The 19,890-nt window shown below is 41.2% G+C and overlaps 1 protein-coding gene across 1 annotated transcript in view; it reads left to right on the top strand.

Annotated features, from left to right (window-relative positions):
* UTRN (utrophin) overlaps window positions 1-19,890 on the top strand; it is a 704,039-nt gene that overhangs the window by 222,698 nt on the left and 461,451 nt on the right. The window contains exons 25-30 of the mRNA XM_006891679.1: window positions 3,978-4,148; window positions 7,102-7,281; window positions 12,315-12,449; window positions 14,020-14,169; window positions 15,290-15,451; window positions 16,900-17,028. Of these exons, the coding sequence (XP_006891741.1) occupies window positions 3,978-4,148; window positions 7,102-7,281; window positions 12,315-12,449; window positions 14,020-14,169; window positions 15,290-15,451; window positions 16,900-17,028 (927 nt within the window). The remainder of the gene's footprint in view (window positions 1-3,977; window positions 4,149-7,101; window positions 7,282-12,314; window positions 12,450-14,019; window positions 14,170-15,289; window positions 15,452-16,899; window positions 17,029-19,890) is intronic.

Below are 19,890 nucleotides of genomic sequence, written 5' to 3'. Positions count from 1 at the left end.
TTTTAAAGTTTACAGATTTTACAGGTTTTCGTTTGATTATGTATACGCATTTTTTGGTGCAAGAGTATGAGATTAGCATACAGAAATCTGTTGGATTTCTCTGTAGTACTAAGCCATTCCACTTAAAAAAACCATAGAGTAGCTACAGTAAATTAAATGGAGGCAAGGAAATTATACATTTTATCTATCCTATCTGTCTATCAATCTATCTATCTATCCATCTATCTATCTATCTATCTATCTATCTATCTATCTATCTATCTATCTATCTATCTATCTATATCCATCCATCCATCCACCCATGTATCTGGACCGCCAAGAAAACAAATGGGTCTGTCTTAAAGAGGGTGAAACCAAGTCTTTTCTTGGAGGCTAGGCTTTTGAAGCTCCACCTCACTTACTTTGGACATGTGGCCAGGAGAGATCAGTCCTAGGAGAAGGACATTATGCTTGGAAGGGTGGATGGACAGCGCAGGAGAGGGAGACCCCGCATGAGATGTATTGATACAGTGACGGGGGCAGTGGAGGTTGGTGTGCTGGAGTTAGTGAGACTGCCTCAGGACAGGGAAGGGTTCAGAGCTGCTCTACATAGAGTTGCTATACATTTGACTCAATGGCACATAACAACCATAACATACTATGATGGGTGTGGAAGCAGGAGTGGCATCCACTTCCTAAATAACATGCCTCCAGAAACTCTGTGAACTTTGATAAATGTTGATAGTTGTAGAAGGGCTTCCGGCCTTTTGTTCAGAGGGTTGCTATGAGTCATGATCGACTCGAAGGGAATCAACAACAACATCTATGTAGCTATCTCTCCAAACAGTCATCTGCCCATCCATCTAGCCATTCAGCCATCTGTCCATCTGCCTAACTATCCATCCATCTGCTCATCCACTCATCTGTCCATCCATCCACCTAGCCATTCATCTGTCCATCCATCCACCTACGTATCTATCTATCTGATCAGATTAAGGAAGGATTGATTAACTTAGCCAGCAGCGTTATACCTTTTTCTTGGGGCTAGCCTGACTTATGTATCTATGACACTTGCCTTACCACCAGGATTTCGTGTTGCTGTACAGTAATTATAGCCATTAACAAGCCCTGGTGGCACAGTATTTAAGAACTCAGATGCTAAATGAAAAGTTGGTGGCTGCACCTATGACCAGTCCATGGGAGAAAGATGTGACAATTTGCTTTTATAAAAATTATAGCCCTAGGGAATTCTGCACTGTCTTGTATGGTACCGTGAGTTGGAACCACTTCCATGGCACATAGCAGCACAGTCATGGATCAATTACTTATTTAAAAATATTTTTCAGTATCTGCATTCATTAATATGCATGCATATTGTTGTTGTTGTTGTTAAGTGCTGTTGAGTTGAGTACAACTCATACAAAAGATCTGAACCCTGTTCTATAACTGTTGTTTCTCTAATGGTCATAGAGTTGCCAGAGGCCTGTTATTTAAGAAGTGGATTCCAATCCTGCTTCCAGTCTTAATCTGGGAGCTCTTCCCAACCCTGTCTACCATGGGTAACCATTATGGCATTTGACACACAAGTGGCACAGCCTTCAGTATCAAAGCAACCCCAAGTTATCTCACTACAGCAAACTGACAGGCCAGTTCTGTACCACTTAGAACAATGTTCTTCACAAAAACAATTAACACTAGGACTGAGGGGCCAGCTAACTTTTATATACAAAGGCCTGCCCACCAAGTCCTGATTGAAGAGGCTTCCCTCCCAGAGCCAATTGTTAACTAAATCCAAGTGACCAATTAGCTTATACATGACTATGAATGAAATAAAACCGCCAGTTTACATCCAACTTTCAACTAAATCAAAAAACCCTACCCTCCAGAATCCAACTACCGAATATTGAGTAGGCATTATTCTAGGCATTGGGGATACAGCATTGAATAAGTAAGGGGAGAAAAACAATCCTTCTCTTAAAAAGCTTATATTATTGTGAGACAGATGGAAAATTAATACAATCCTACTGTTGTGTCTGGAGTTCTACTGCCAGCCCAAAGGTAAGCAATTTGAACCCACCAGCTGCTCCAGACGAGGAGGATGGACAGTCTCCTCCCATGTGATTGACAGTTTCTGAAAAACCACTGGAGGGTCAGGTGTGAGTCTGTTTCAACTCAACAACACGAAACCATAACAACAACAACATAATACCTGGTGGGGCTAATGAGGGCTTAGGGCCAGGTGAGCTATTTCATATATGCCGACCAAGAAAGGGCTTTTTGAGGCTGGAATTTTTGAACCCAGAACTGATTCTATTAAAGTTGGGCAGGAACATTCAGGCAGAAGAAATAGGGAGTTTCAAAGCCCAGCAGTGAGGATGAACTCAGCCTTTTTGATAAAAAAGTGTGAGGCCAAACAAGTTGGATTAGTTTGGGAGAAGAGTTGAAATTGGAGACACGTGGTCAGTTTTGAGGTTAGGAGACAGCCCAGGATGGGTTATATTTGGACTTGTGATTTGGAATGTATTTCTAGTGTAATGTCACATAGAAAGGGATCGTGTTTAAAGTATGTACATTTTCGTACTGCCCTCCCCCAAAAGGATATAAAAATCTCAGAGTAATTAATAGAAAATAATGAGCTTTTTAAAAAGTTACTGCTGTGTGCTTATCTATTCTTATTTCTCTTTGGCCTCATGAAAATTATATCACTGATGAGTGATCAAGAACTAATATTAGAGAGAATTTTCTGAAAATGGACCCAAGAATGTGTTTATATTAAGATACAGAAATAGTCTGAGAAGGTCTCCAAGTTTAGAGAAGTAAGAAATCTTGGGCAGGAAGGGAACTAGAGCTGAGTGTCCACTGCTGGCAGCAGGCTTCTTGAATGGCATGTGGGGCCAGGCAGATTAAAGCTCCCGTTTTGGTCCCTGTTTATTTTTGGGACTGGGATCCTGTTTGGAGTGAGGGAACAGGAAAGCTGGTTAAGTACTCTTCCTTACTGTTGGGAGAGCCATCCTATTCTTGTTACTGGCTTTTGGTTTCTGTTAGCTTCCCAGCCAAGCAAACCCTGGCCAGCTTCAGTTTGAGCAGGCGTCTGACTGTGGAATGGAATCTCCCACAGAGCCAGCCCTATTGGGGTCTGCAAATGTGATGTCCCAATGGGGCTCTCTCTAAAGAGATTTTTAATCTTCTGTGGAATATTAGGTAATTCATTGAAGCAGACCCAAACAACTATCTTTTTTTAACCCCTAGTGACTATACTTGGGCATCATAGTGGAGTGCATCAGTGGAATTGATCACCAAGACTAAATATTTAAAGTGTTTTAAGAAGTTGATTAAGGAACCTCCTGGCATAGTGGTAACATGTCAGGCAGCCAGAAGGTTATTCGTTTCAATCCACTAGTGACTTTAAGAAAGAAAGATGAGCCATCTGTTCCTGTAAAGATTTGCAGCCTTGAGAATCTGATGGAGGGTCACTATGAATTTTAATTGACTGGATAATAGTATTGTTGTATTTTTGATGTCAGATTTCAACCATCACCCCTAATTGTTAAAAATTATGGCATAATATATAACCCTATCAATAATGAAAAAATTGACATTTTGGTTGCTTCTTTTTTTTTTTTTAAATTTCCATTATAAGCAATGGAACGGTGAAAGCTCTTTGATGCCTGTTTTTACTGTGGTAGTTTGCATTCATACTTGTGGGGTTGCTCAGTCAACAGATATTCGTTTTTAAAATTAGAATAGATACTTGCAGATAAATATAAAAATGTGGTCATGGAATCTTAGTTAGAATTAGCTTCATCATAGTTACTTGTATTCCTCAACAGCCACGTAATATGGATAAATTATTTTGTCTAAAATTTAAAAACATACAAAGTTATATTTTGAGCTTTATTAAAATTTTTAACTTGATTTTAAATATATGAAAATTTTTATTATATTTTTATATTTTACAGAAGAATATTTGATATTCATATATTATTTGGCCCTTCTAGATTGCAGTGCAAAAAAATAGGTTGTCTGAGAGCCAAGAGAAGGCTGTGAACCTGAAAAAAGACTTGGCTGAGATGCAGGAATGGATGGCCCAAGCTGAGGAAGAGTACCTGGAAAGGGATTTTGAGTACAAGTCACCAGAAGAGCTTGAGGGTGCTGTGGAAGAGATGAAGGTGAGGCTGGGACAGTCCGTACACTAAGTTTCATACTGCCCTCTTCCTAAAAAACACTTTATCTGTCCTGCTATTCCGCCATGCACTCATATATATCTACCTGCCTCCCTATCGTATGTGATTGTATGTACGTGCAGTGTTTCATAGTAGGACTTCAAATTAAAAACAAGGAAATAGAAAGGCAGTGGATAGGGTCATTATTAGCAAATTAGGCCAACACGTTGAGTCCATGAGGACCCCCCGGGAAAGGTTTCCTATGGAATCATGGAATTCAAGTCTTTTGCGATTTGGTGTGAGGGAGAAATATATTAAAAACACCACCACCACCACCACAAGAGAGTTTTCTCAAGTGAGTGTTTTCTCATTTTCAGGTAGGATTTTACTATTTAACACACGTTGTTATTGTTGTGTACCGTTGATTTGGAACCGTCCCTTGGCAGACCCTCCAGCGGGTTTTCAGAGGCAGTTACTTGCAAGGGAGGAGACTGCCCGTCTGGCAGCTGGTGACCTTGAAACACGTGTCTTTGGGATTGCAGTGCAGCTTCTTGCCACTAGGCCACCAGCGTTCCCCGTTTAGTACACAGGAATACATTTAAGTCACAGTAAATGATGACAGTTTTAGAAAGGCTTCAGGCCTTTTGTTCATAGGGTCATTATGAGTCGTGCTCGACCCAACGACAATCAGCAACAACAAAAGCAGCAGAAAACACAGCAAATATGATCAAAGTGTCAGCTGTCTTTTGCATTAGTTCATCAGACATTGGAGTGGACTTGATGGCAACTAACAAAAACCAGTGGGAAAATAGTTAAGAAGTTTGGTGTCAGTTGGATCTGTAGGATCTAGTATCTGTAAATGTGTGTGATTTCCGTCAGTGGTCTTAGATACTCATCTATGGATGTTACGTGCCTTCCAGTCATACCTCACTCACAGCTGATGGCTGGCTGTAAGGTACATGGCAGGATATTGCCCATCTTTCTGAGAGCAGTTGGTGGATTCGAGCCACCTTCCTTTGTATTGGCAGCTCAATTCCTTACTACTAGAGCACCAGAGCTTTATATGTGTGTGCGCGCACACATGTGTGTGAATATTTACACGCATACATATTTGTGGTTGTTGTTAGCACTACTCACAGTGACTCTATGAACAAAAGGCCTGAAGCCCCTCTACGACTGTCGACATTTATCAAAGTTCATAGAGTTTCTGGAGGCATGTTGTTTAGGAAGTGGATGCCACTCCTGCTTCCAAACCTGTCATAGTATGTTATTGTTGTCAGATCCTGCTTCAAAGTATCCTTGAATTTTCAAGTCAAAATAGAAACTTTCTTAAAGAATATTTATGTATTTTTTCCCTATCTGTGAGGTTAAGCAAGACAATGAGTGTTTCTACCCCAGAATGAATATGCATAAAAGTCTAATTGAACAGAAAAATTTCTGTGTAGATATTTTTAATAGAGAACTGTATAACTACATTATAGTATAGGGAGGCTTGGTGGCTTTAATGGTAAGGAGTTGCTCTCTCAGCCAAAAGGCTTGGATTTGCATCCACCAGCAGTTCTGTGGGAGAAAGTTGGGGACTCTCTTCCCAAGTGTTTTCATTCCTCTAAAAATCTCCTAGAGAATTGGCTGTGAGTTAGTTCTCACTTGATGGCTTTAAACAACAGCTACTGCTGCATTATTGTCTGTTTTTTGTTGTTTACCATCAAGTAGGAACTGACTCATAGCTGACCCTCAGTTGGGTTTTCAGAGGCAGTTAATTGCATGGGACAAAATTGCCCCTATTTCTCCCTCAAAACAACGTTTGAATTGCATACTTTGGGCTGCGCGCACAGTTCCTTACCACTGGTCCACCAGAATAAATAAGATGAAGTACTTCTATTGAAACTGTAGAATTTCCAGGGAAATATTTTATTAAATGCAGTATTTTTTTTTAAACCCTTTATTTAAAAGAAAATCTGGTGGCCTAGAGGCAAGAAGCTGTGCTGCAATCCCAAAGGCACACGGTTCAGGGCCACTAGCTGCTCTGGAGGAGAAGGTTGGGTAATCTCCTTCTGTGCAGTTAACTGCCTCTGAAAACCTGCTGGAGGGTCACCCTATGGATCGGTTCTGACTCCCCAGTACATAACAGTAACTGTGGCAAGGTTTTTAAAAGGTATCTTATGTAAACAATAATTAGAATGTATTTATTCTCTTCCTTTAGACTATTAGTAACTGAGTTTTGTGGGGTGGTTTTTGGTTTTCCCAAGTCACTGGAGTTGACAGAGTAAAGGACTAGACAGACATTAAAGTCCTTGGATTGTTAACATTATTGATTATTTTTTATTCTGAATACTCATTAGGATTTTTAAAATTACCATACACTTCCCTCCCCCACCCCCCTTTTTAATGGAAAACTAGCCAGCAACCAAGAAAGCTAAGAGGGAGAGTGAAAAGACCTTCAGAAGTTGGTGTTTCTGGATATGAAATAATTTATGTTGGGCAGAAAGGGTAAGTCAGGGAAGAAGCTGTGTCTGGATGAGACCTTAACCAGTGTTTGATACCGTCTTTGTAATGCTAATTATCAGAAGAATAGCTATATCTACATCCAAGAGGAATAAAAAAATACGGCTTAAATTTTTTGAGAAAAATTTTATGATATGGTAGTAATAATAATGGTTCTAACTGCAATTTTTGTGGAAAATTTGTTTACATGTCTGAGATATTCAGGACAATTAAGAGCTAATTCTCTTCAGTTTTCATCTGGACCTGGAATTTGACAATAATTTGTGGTTTTGACATGATTTCGGATAATTTATGTTAACACTGGTTGTTAATAAATAAAAAATACTTGGTTAGACCCTGCAACTAATTTATAGAATGCATGGAATATTATAGTTAGCATTCTTACTTTTAACAAAAAGTACATATGGGCTACTGAAAGGGAGAGAGCTTTCAAGTTCATCCTTTCTTGGAGCAGAGGGCAAAAGAGGACGTGCTGCAGAAGGAGGTGCGAGTGAAGATTCTCAAGGACAACATCAAGCTGTTAGCTGCAAACGTGCCCTCTGGTGGCCAGGAGCTGTCATCTGAGCTCAGTGTTGTGCTGGAGAATTACCAACTTCTCTGTAACCGGATTCGAGGGAAGTGCCACACGCTGGAGGTACGTACGCCATAGCTTTGTTTGGTTTTGATTGATGTATGTTTGGAGATTGAGGCTCTGTGATGTACTACCCAGCCTTGCAGGTTTCCTCTAAAAGATAAAATATTAAAGCCAGATGAATCTGTTTTTATTATTTTGGGAAAACCTTACTAGATTTTTTTTTAAGTTATTTTAAGTTCTGGATCATAAAATAAAAGGAAAAGGGGATTAAAAAAAATAAAGACGAGGGTCTATCCTCAAGTAATGGAAGGTTCTTGAATAAATCAGTTATTTAATTTCAGACTTCATTTTTTATACATGAATTTCTCAATAATTTAACTCATTCCTCCCTTATTTTGGATCTTGTTTTGTGCTAAGATAAAGATTTCTATTTGAGACTTACTAACAAGGAAGGTGGTGTTGCGGAAGGGGACTGATCATCCCATGGACTACCAGAAGAGCAGACAAGTATGTACTGGAGAAGGTGCAGCCAGAGTGCTCTTTGGAGGCAAAGATGATAAAGCTTAGCCCTACATACATTGGGCGTGTTACTAGGAGGGTCTCTTTCTTGGAGAGCGGCATGATTCTCAGAAAGATAGAGAACTGGAGAAGGAGAGGAAGACTTTTGGCCAGGTCCCTTTGACATGGTGACTGCTGCAATGGGCTCAAATGTCTTAGGAAGTGTGAGGATGGCACAGGATAGGACAGGGTTTAGATCCATTGTTCATAGGGCCGATATGGGTCATTTCCGACTTGACAGCACCTAATAACAATAACAAAAAGAAGTTACCATTTATATAGTCTGCATATTTTATATTTCTTATATTCAGCATTTTACTGAGTTGTCTAACGTAAAACACAAGAGGCTATTCATTTGAGAATTAAAATTATCTTGACCATATAATATGACCTATAGCTAAAGTTACATACTAATGAATGATCTTGGCATGGAATTTTACTACAATCTTAACCATGCTTTTGTTCCTAGAGAAACCATCCTTGATATATAGTCTTTTTTGTTTGTTCTGTTCTTTTCTAGCCAAAGCAGCAACTCGTTATACATTTCAATAATGAATGGAGTCCCTAAATTAGTCTCAGACTAACAAAGGTCTGCTCTGTGTTCTGTGCCATTTCTTCAGACTATCTTTGGCTCTCAAAGATGGTAATGTTCAAAATGAGGAATGAAATAAGTGTTTGAAGGTTTGGAATTACTTTGAAAATTGCTGTTGGAATTGGTAATTATTTTGAGAAACTTTTCTTTGAGAGAACAGAAAAAGTGTAAGAAAAAGTAATAACAGAAGAGAGATGAGACATTGATGTCTTTAGAAGAGGGGAAAAATAAGTGGCATTTAAAGATGGAAATATTCTTATAATTATGTCAGTAGTTACTGAAGAATCTTGGGAAAGAACAAGCCAAATTTTTAAATTAGGAAAAAATGAATTCATCATGCCAGTTTTCTTTAAAATACTTTTAAGTGCAGACGTTTCAAATTTGCTAAAGAGTATACATAATTTGACAAATATCTTTATGTACAGTTCTCTAGATTTAACTAGGCCCTCGATTTGAATTTTGTTTTGTGGAGAAAGATGGGCAGTGTCCTCCTATGTCATTAGCTGCCTCTGAAAATCTGCTGGAGGGTCAGTTCTGACTTGACAGTATTCAACAACAACAACAGGTGCAGGAGAATGATGAGCAGTCTCCTCCTGTGTGATTTACAGCCTCTGAAAACTCTCTGGAGGGTCATAGGATGAATTCATATGACGCAAAAGCACATTAACAACAACAGGTGTCATTAGAGACAACTTCTGGTGATCTGATCCTTAGGGGGTAGCACACAGATAACCCAAAGCCTGCACCTCTCTGATGGTTCCTATTCACCAGAGGCTCCTTGGGAGAAAATGTGTTCTCTCGTCTGTTTTCATTTAGCCTTGGAAAACCAGTGAAGGCTCAGCTATGAATTGGCTCTAAGCTGAGAGCAGTGAGTGAGAGAGATAATGAACGTTAACATTTTACCATTGTTTTAAATGAGACAGATTATCATTACACTCAGCTTCTTTCCTTTCCTCTCATTCCCTCTCTCTGTTCCTTCCTTGAAGCCAACATCCGAAGTTGGTTCTTCTTGTCACTGTGTTCATGTTTTGACCGCTCACCCATACGCCTCAGTTGTCTCTTGGTAGGTAAGAAGCCACTGACAGAAGTTGTCTCGTGGCAGACAGCAGCACGCCACTCCTTCACGTGATCCTGTGGGTTGATTTGGCTCGGCCCGTGGCTGTCCTGGTCTCTCTGGGAGCCGCCTTGCAGGTCATTCATGTAGAAGCGTCCAGGTGGAGTTCAGCGGGGACTGTCGGGATGGCCTCTCATCCCCCAGCATCTGGTGTTTAGGAGAGGGATAGCAGACGCTGCCCAGTTTTGCTTTCTTCCTTGTAAATATGGTTATTTATGGTTTTAGTATTATGTTTACCCAGCAAATTAGGTCCCCATTTAACAACGACTCCTCAGATTTTTCAGGAACATGGGTTACATTTTTCATAATGTATCAACATTCTCATTAATTCTTTTGGGGGGTTTCCTTTCTAGTAATCTCATTTCCTTGTCCCCTCCCACCTTCATTCTTTGCTTGACAGTTATTGTTGAGCATTTGGTTCTCATGGAGATCAATTTTAAGCGAGTGATACACTCACAGGTAATGTTCTTTATGTTATGAACCAACCTAGTAATTTAGCTCAGCTGCCTAGAATTTGGCAAAGCATCATCTCTATAGCGTGTGTTGTGTTTTTTGTTTTGTTTCTGGGGTTTTCCCCCCAAATTAGTTATGGAAAGGCAGTAGGTCTTTTGTTCACAGAGTCGCCACGAGTTGTGCTCTACTCGATGACATTCATCAACAACAACAGTCTTAAACCCAACCTGGATTCTAAGAAAGGAGACATTTGCCTCACTTTTTGATGGCCGTGGTGAATAGTTACATGTTAGACTTGTTAAGATTTATAGCCTTGGCAACCCACCAGAGGGACACCGTGAGGCGGAAAGGAGTCCACAGCACTGGGCTGACTTTAGGTTCTGGTTTTAATCTGCATTTCTTTGTCCAGAGATTCGGTCCATCCCTTCTCCATGCAGAATGCACTCCCATGCTCCCAAAGTCTCCCACATCTTATCTAAGAGCACATCGTGTTCAAAATCCAACACCTTGTTATCTGTGCCGAGTCAAAGCACCTGTGGCTCCTCAGCACAGTTTCCTGAGGTGCACGTGTTCGGGGCTGGCACCTGTTCTATCAGAATCCAGGATACGAAGATCTTACGTGTGCCACTCCTTCCTAGCATGCAGTAGTGAGAAGGGAGCAGGAAATGTCAACAAGCGCCTGTTCAGAGAGGTGCAGGGAGGAGTGGAGGACCAGGAGGGCCCCGGGTCACTGTCATTCAGGGTCCCTCACTGCTGCTTGACTGGGGACGAACCAGCTCTGTTGCCTGGGCGCGGTTGTCTGATGTATCTATGAGTGCTGATGGCATAGTCCGTAGGGAGTTGTTAACCCAGAAGTTGGCCATGCCGCTCTGGTGGCTCAAATTCTCCAGTGACTTGATCTGAGGAAGACAGGCAGGCTCCTCTGTGATTTAATCTCCCCAAACCCACTGGAGGGTCCTCCAAGAGTTGGCTCTGATTCTACGACCATGACTGAGTGAGACTGTGCTTGGTAGCTGAATAGAACACACCCTCTTTTAGTCTGAGCTAGATCAGCTGACCACATCTGGCCCAGCCTAGCTTTGAATGTGTACAAGCTAAGAATTTGTTTTCATATTTTTATATGGAATTGGTATTTTTTTTAAGGATTGTAGAACAAAAACCCCAACCCCAAAGAAAGAAGTATCTGTGAGAGATGATGAGTGTGGTCCATAAAATCGAAAGTATTTACTGTCTGTTTCACTGAAAGAAATTTAGCTTTAAGTCTGGTAAACATAACTCAAGTGGATATACCTTCTTGCAGTCAGCAGATACCAAACTGAGTTGATTCTTCAAAATTAACTCATTATATTAGTTCTTCCTATTTGGGGTAAGGGAACGGTCAACATGGTTACACGTTGATCAGAAAGTTGGTGATTTGGGTCTACCAGTCATTCTCTTGGAGAAAGCTGGCCAGTAGTCCATTGGGAGTTGGACTGCTGACCCCAAAGCAAAGACTCCGTGGAGGTTCAAGTCCACCATCAGTTCTACAGAAGGAAAAGGGGAATCTGCTCTTGTGAAGTTTACAGCTTCCAGAAAGGGAAGAGGCAGGGATAAGGAGGTATTATTTAAGTAGAGTATAAATGTGTCCCAGACGTATGGAGATGGTGGGAGTGGGGAACGATAGATTGCAGCTAACACAGTGGGTGTGCGATGATTCCATTTGATTAAAATGTGGCTTGCTTCATATACCACAGGTCTAGGTAAATGTGTTGGGAAGTTGGTGCAGCAAATCACTGACCTTGACTTTTAGTTGGAATAGAATAAATGCTAGGGGATAATTGTTTAAAAGAATTACAAGTGTGAGTCATTTTTACCTGTCGAAAAGGGAGCTGGGGCGGCTTAGTGGTGGAGAGTCATCCTGCGTGCCCTGATCGACCAGCTGCTCGGCAGGAGAAAGCTGGCCAGGGTCCTCCCTTCCTGTCCACATTCACATCCTCTGAGAATTCACTGGAGGGTCAGCCATGAAGCTTTTTCCCAACTTGATGGTATATACAACAACAATATTGCTTTTAAACACTTAAAAAGCAAAATTATAAAAACTACTTGTGTTCTTCTGATTAAATAGGTTGTTTTGGACATTTAAGTCTGTTTCTTGGATTTATTTTTATGTGAAGAGTGAGGTAGTATTTATTGCCTCCCCTCTGTCCCTGCCGGTGGTTAACATGATTTATTTCACAGTTCCGTTTAATTTCTCCCGGAGTCTAACTTCATCAGTCTCTGGATTCTCACCTCTCCTCAAGTCTCAGTGGCATTATTGTAGATGAGAGAAGCCGAGGCACTAGGCCAGCGGCTCCTGAATGAACTCATTCTCATTTAAACTTGTCCCCACTGCTCCAGGAGGTCTGGTCGTGCTGGATCGAACTGCTTCATTATTTGGACCTGGAAACCACCTGGCTCAACACACTGGAAGAGCGGATGAAGAGAACGGACGCTGTGCCTGAGAAAGCAGATGCTGTCAATGAAGCACTCGAGGTGGGAGTCGAGTGATTAGTGCCGTTTCCTGTTGGTACCATGAGGTTGGGTGTGTGAAAATGAGGGCCATGATGCTTTACACCCACAGACACTGTTGCTTCCTCAGAAGTTTTCATGGGACTGGTGTTTTCTGCTGTAGACTGAAATCCTTACATTATCATGTTAATGCTGGAAGGTTGGTGTGGCCTAATGTCTTAGAAAAGGTGTAACACTAGTCATTTTCTAGTTTGTTTTACTCACACTTGGATGCAGCTTGTCTCAGTGGCATGGTCGTTAAACAGTTGGATTGCTGATTTGTACCTAGCTCCAGAGTGAGAGGGAGAGGGGAGAGCGGGGGAAGGCCCTGGAAATAAGGCCCAGTGATCTGCTTCCAAGACACCATCCATTGAAAGCCCTGTGGAGCGTGATTCTACTTTTCTGCCCACCGGACAGCCATGAGTTAGAATTGTCTCCGTGACATCTATTGTAATAAGTCAGTTACAAATGTCCAAATTTCAGGATCTGGGTGCTTTCCTGGCACAGAGATCTACATCAGTTCTTCAGTAAATGTGTCAGAATGAGAGACGGGAAGAGTGAAAAATAGAACAGTATGGTCTTATAAAAGCAAAAATCAATGTTTTCCTGATAGGAGAGTTCATAATTACACATTTTAAAAATAAAGAATTGAGAAAAGAAAGTATACAGAGTACTCTAGGATAAAACTTTGACACACTTCGATCTGTTTCGTTATGGACTAAGAATTTCTTACAGTGTGTGTCCGTGAATAGATGAACCATTGTATTCACTGCAGCAATGATTTTAGTTCACAAAGACATGTGTTAAAATCTCGAGTCCCTTTTTGCCTCTTTACCTGTGTGTTGGTCGTCAAGTTACTTAAGCCCTCAGACCTTCCCTCTTCTCATCTGTAAAATGAACATAATATGTTAGCCCACATTGATTGATTAGATTTTTGCATATAAAAAATAGGAATGTAAATCAGAGCTAAACACACTGAATATGTTGTAGAAAATGTGGACTTATTTTTGGTATTATGTTCAATGGTATAATGAAATAATTTTTATTTATTTATAAAATTATTGAGATAGTTGCGATAATTTTGCTTTTCATGATATTGTTGTACTGTTGAGTTGGAACTGACCCATAGCTGACCCTCTGGTGGGTTTTTAGAAGCAGTTAATCGCCTAGGAGGAGGAGATTGTACATCCTTCTCTAGCGGAGGAGATGGTGGGATTTGTACTGTGCCTTTGGGATTGCAGGGCAGCTTCTTGCCATTAGGCCACCAAAGCTCTTTTCATGATACTCTTTTCATTTATACTTTGTATCATATTATGAGCCTGCCCATAAAGGATTAATTTTTTATTTGTAGCTCATCATTTGTTTCGAGGTCGTCCAAATTATGCACATATTAATGCTATAGTGAATTTTTTTTATGAGTTAACCATTTATCTTTTTTTTTTGCGCTATATTTCTAAAGGAGGAAAATACTTGGTTGAAATAACAGAGAATTTTTAGAATCCTGTGTATCTATTTTTCTTTCTCACTGAGTTAATTTTCTTCCCTTCTTTTCCAGTGTCTGGAATCAGTTCTGCGTCACCCGGCTGATAACCGCACCCAGATTCGGGAACTTGGCCAGACTCTGATAGATGGTGGTATCCTAGATGACATCATCAGTGAGAAACTGGAGGCGTTCAACGGCCGATACGAGGAGCTGAGCCACCTGGTAAGAAGCGACATGTGCATCAGAGTTGACCGGGAATTAATGATACCATGTTGACATCAAGGAAGGGTAAACGTTGATGACTCCCAGCAGTAAGATATAGAATTACTAGGTGGACAGTGCGGTATAGCATTTAAAAGGCAGGTAGAATCTTCTGGTTTAAAAGAAAATCTGTTTTTTAAATCGTTTATTCTTGTAAACAATTTCATTTCTTTCAACTTGCTGCCTTAGAATCAGTTCTTACTCCTGACAAATCTCCACCAGGCTAAGAACCAACAGGGCAGGAGTGTGAGTCTACCAGTCATCCCACGAGAGAAGGAGTTACAGCTTCAGAAACCCAGTGGGAGTTCACTCTGAGTTGGAACCAAATTGGCAGCAGTGGGTTTGGTTTTAGGATTTTTTAATAACATATCGAGGGATTTAGATAAAATTGTGCATTATATAATATGTAATAATAATAATAATAATAATAATAATAATTGTTTTTCAATTGTTTATGAGAATGGTAATTCACAGTTTCCTAATAAATAGTAGGACCATCAGGGTTCAGTGTAGCTGCTGTGAATATGCACAATCCCTTAGCTTCCTCTCCAGGATATACTGCAACAGACATATTCTTGTCAGGAATTAGAGAGCTGAGACTGTTCTGTTCTAGGAGAGGTGGGTGGATAGGAGAAGCTTTATAACGTGTATGAAATAATAACCGTCTGTGTTTTAGTTATGAATAACATCAAGCTTGATCAAATCTGCAGCAAATAGTGGTTTGCCACACTTGAACATTTATAGAACTTGTTTTAGATTTTTGCATAAAGAGGATTCAGATGTCAGTTGATGTGCCTTTAATAGATATTCTTACTTTACCATAAATTTATTTTATTGTTGCTGACAGTATATCCAGGAAAACCTAAACCACTTTGGTAATTTCTCCGTGTTAACTTTAGTGACTTTGGTTACTTTCAGTTGTGTATCCGATCCCCTTTGACTTCATAATGAACGTCTCTGTCTTCAAGTAGTGCTCACATGGTCTCTCTCTGTTCACTGGGGCCGGAGGATCAAGATGTTCCTATATTCAGCTATTTATATTTGTGCCGTGCAACTAATGACTAAATTCTCCCGTGTGTAGGCAGAGAGCAAGCAGATTGCCTTGGAAAAGCAACTGCAGGTCCTGCGAGAAACTGACCACATGCTTCAGGTCCTGCAGGAGAGCTTAGCGGAGCTGGACAAGCAGCTCACCACTTACCTGACGGATCGGATAGATGCCTTCCAAGTTCCGCAGGAAGCCCAGGTATTGTCAGGGATTTGAGGGATTTTGCGTTGTAAAGAAAATGTATCCAGTGACTTCTTTAACCTCAGGCAAGCTCTTCCTGCTATCCAAAGAAGTGGGGAATTAGTGAGAAAGATTGACCTTTGTTTGGGGCAATCTCCTGGGTTTTGGCATTCTTTTTCTCTCTGTATGAGACCCTGGCAAACCACTCAAATCCTAAAACTATAGTTTACAGATGACAGTGGAACAGTTGTGTGTTTAAATAAATAAGCTGTGAGCATTAGAAATGATAAATGTGGGGTCTCTGTAATGTGCACAGCACTTAGTAGTCCTGCAATCAGTGTAACTTACCATCATCCTTGTTATTATTTTACTGAGAACGAATTACAGCTTCGAAATAAAACCACCATTGTTTCTGATTCATGGTGACCTCCTGCACATCCAATTAAAACTATTTTGTTGAGTTTTTAGTTGGTGGGTTTTCAAAAGAATATTGCCAGTGCTTTTCCCCAAACAACTTTGGATTGACTTAACCTTACGTTAGTAGCTAAGCACACCAGCCAGGGATCCCAGTGTTGTTGATGTTCTGTCGAGTCACAATGCACTCGTCCTGTAAGGAGGATGTAAATTGCATGAGAGGAGACTGCCCATCTTTCTTCCTTGGAGGATTTGAACCACCTGCCATTGGGATAGCAGTGCAACTCCTTCTCCATTAGGTCACCAGAGCGCCCTACGAGGGACCCTGGTAAAGCGTATTGATCATAGTTGCAGTTGAGTCATCTCTGGCTCATGGACATCTTATGTTTAATGCAAGGAGGCATCGCCAAGCTCTGGGCCATTTCCATGGTCTTTGATATGTTTGAACCTGTGTAGCTGTTGTGCCCATCTGTTCCCCCTTGCAGGTTTCCCTCATTTTCACGGACCTGCCACTCTGCCTAACGTAATGTGCCTCATTTGTCTTTCCTTGTGATGATCCTTATTTAGGGGTCACGCTATTTTAATTATTATAGGATTATATGGAACTTTTCTTTCATTCCTTCTTGTTGTTGTTATGTGCCATCGAGTCACCAAGACTCACAGTGACCCTGTGTACAATGCCGTAAGCCCTGCTCTAGCCTGTGCCAGTCGTATTGTTTCTGACACACCTGCCCCCACTACCCCAGTCACTGAATTGATCCATCTCATCAAGGGTCTTCCTTTCCTGCGCTGTCCCTTCAGCCTCCCAAGCATGATGTCCTTCTCCAAGGACTGATCCTGCCTGAAGTAACATGTCTGAAGTATGTGTCAGACGAAGCTTCTGAATCCTTGCCTCCAAGAAGCAGCCGGGTCTCACCCTCTCCAGGACAAACTTGTTCTCTTAGCAGTCCATGGTATATTCAATACTCTTCTCCAGCACCACAGCTCAAAGACATCAATTAGTTTCTGTATTTGTTTCAAAAAGACTCTCTCTTTGTTCTCATCTTTGTAAGAAAATCCAAGCCGAGATTTCAGCCCACGAGCTCACTCTAGAAGAGTTGAGAAGAAGCATGCGCTCCCAGCCGCCGACCTCCCCAGATGCCCGGGCCGCCAGAGGAACCTCGCAGATGGATGTGCTGCAGGTGAGGACTCAGAGCTGCCTTATGCCCTTCAATATGCTTGGCAGGTGGAGCAGCATGGAAGGAGTGGGCTGCTTGCATGTCTTTGATATTTGGTTTGGTATCAGCAGTGGACTGAGAGAGCTTTGTCAGAGGCATCATTTACTCCGGGATACAGAAACAAATAGTTGTGTGAGGAGAAAAATCTTCAGTCTGCATTTTGTTGTTCTGTTGATAAGAGAAAGCCACAGAGAGACAGAAAAAGGGAGAATGCTAGTTTTAGAAGTGTTTTTCTGTGTTGTTGTTGAGTGCCATTGAATTGCTTCCAACTCATAGGAAACTCTATAGGACATGCTCCAGAGGGTCTTCTTGGCTTTAATCTTCTCTTAAAGCTTGTGTTTCTTTTGTTGTTGAGAATCTATCTATGCAGCAGAGCACACATGAGTTCAGAAGGATGCAAGGAAATGAAAATCACAAGGCAGAAGCTGGAAAAATGCTGCTGCTACAGTGTGTGTGGAGGAACTCTAAATAACATCACACAGCAAAAGCTGTATGAATGCTTGTGTGGAAAACTCATTTTCTCTGTAAACTTGCACTGAAAAGACTGTAAGAAGCTTTAAGAAAAGGAAACTGTAAAAAAAGGAAACACGTAACACACCAGTTTCTACTCGTACAATTAGTGAATCTACTGCATTATACAAGTGATGTCCTGTTCTCACCTCTGAGACCTTTATAGTTTTAGTTTTTATTATTTGGTGTGTGCACACCGTCAAATTGGAGCTGACTGGTACAGGAGGAGATTGCCTCTCCTTCTCCAGCAGAGCATCTGGTGGATTTGAACCATGTACCTCTGAGATCCCTTTGAACTGTGGTGCTGGAGAAGAGCATTGAGAGTACCATGGACTGCTAGGAAAACAAACAGATTAATCCTGGAAAGGGTTAAACTGGGTGACTCCTTGGAGGCAAGGATTCTGAGGCTCCGTCTAACATACTTTGGACATGTTGTGAGGAGAGACCGGTCCTTAGAGAAGGTATCATGCTTGGGAGGGTGGAGGGACAGTGCAGGAGGGGAAGGCCTTCTATGAGGTGGATTGATTCAGTGACTGGAGTAATTGGGATGGGTGTGTTGGAGACAGTGAGGTTGGCACAGGACAGAGCAGAGTTTAGGGCTATTGTACATAGGATCGCTATGAGTTGCAAGCAACTCGACAGCACATAACAACAACAACAACAACAACAGCAACAACAACAACAACAACAACAACAACAACAACCTCTAAGATTGCAGTGCAGCTTCTTGCCACTGGTCCATGTTGTTGTTGTTGTTGTTGTTATGTGCCGTCGAGTCATTTCCGACTCATAGCGACCCTATGCACAACAGCCCTAAACCCTGCTCTATCCTGTGCCAACCGCACTGCCTCTGACACACCCATCCCTATTTCCCCAGTCACCGAATCAATCCATCTCATAGAGGGTCTTCCCCTCCTGCGCTGTCCCTCCACCCTCCCAAGCATGATGTCCCTCTCCAAGGACCCGTCTCTCCTGTCAACATGTCCAAAGTATGTCAGACGAAGCCCCAGAATCCTTGCCTCCAAGGAGTAGCTTGGTTTAATCCTCTCCAAGACAAATCCGTTTGTTTTCCTGGCAGTCCATGGTACATTCAGTACCCTTCTCCAGCACCACAGCTCAAAAGCATCCACTCTCCTTCTGTCCTCCCTAGTCACTGTCCAACTCTCTGATGCATAACAAGTGATTGCAAATACCATGGCCTGTATCAAGCGCACCTTAGTCTCCAGAGAGACACTGTTGCTCCTGAGTACTTTAGAGAGGTCCCTAACAGCAGACTTTCCCATCGTGATACGCTTTTTGATTAGTTTTTATATCTAGGTCTTAAATACATACTGAACTGGTTTTTCTTAGTTTGGGTTTTTTTTTTTTTTTGGTGTTTTTCCTTGTTTTTGCACTGTGTGAAGAAAGAACTATTAACATTTTTTTGTTACATTTTCTCTAGTACCATTTATTTGAGGAGACTTTTCTTTCTTCTTCATTGGACTTAGCAATTTCATTAAAAAAAAATACCCTGTTCATAGATTTATTATGTGGAGTCTCAAACTTATTATATTCCTTTGGTCTGTATATCTATTCTTATATAAGCCCCAGACTGTTTTGATTAATGTAACTGTGGAGTTGTTACTGTTTTGATTAATGTAATTGTAGAGTTGTTGTTGCCTGCCCTTGACCCTCCAGTGGGTTTTCAGAGTCAGTTAATGACATGGGAGGAGATTGCCCATCTTTCTCCCAGGGAGCAGCTGTTGGATTCGAACCACACACTTTCAGGATTGCAGCACAACTTCTTACCATAAGGAATTATGAGTGCTCTGACTCTATTCTGCTCATGTGATGTTTCTTTAGCTAACTGAAGACTCTTGCTGTTCCATAGAAGTTCAAGTTTGGTTTTTCTGTTTCTTAAAGAAAGTTGTTGGGATTTTTGATCAAGGTTGCACTGAGTCTACAGATCAGTTTCTGTAATATTGTTTTGTTCAGATGAGTAAGTTTTTAAACTCATGAATATGCAGTGTCTCTTCATTTGGGCTCTTATTGCTGTGGAGAAGATTGAAAGATCTTCCTCCCGAAAAGCCCCCAGAATGCTTGAACTGCCAACCTGTTGACTGTCCGACTTTTTATTTGATATAGAGCACTTAGTATTTGGGTAGTTGGCACACTAGACAGGCTGGACATGCGTGATCTGTAATAGTGACTGACTTATTGTTAATATGACATTCTGAATATGACAAACTATGTGTGCTTCAATCTGAACTCAGAATGAAAGTCATTTTGAGTTCTAAATTCCTGTGGAGCATATTTTTAAAATAAGTGAGGAAGTTC

This window comes from Elephantulus edwardii, unplaced genomic scaffold (assembly GCF_000299155.1).
Source record: "Elephantulus edwardii isolate Elephantulus edwardi_28Jun2011 unplaced genomic scaffold, EleEdw1.0 scaffold00102, whole genome shotgun sequence".
NCBI lineage: Eukaryota > Metazoa > Chordata > Mammalia > Macroscelidea > Macroscelididae > Elephantulus > Elephantulus edwardii.
Note: the sequence above shows the minus strand (reverse complement) of the source record. Positions and strands in the feature narration are given on the sequence as shown.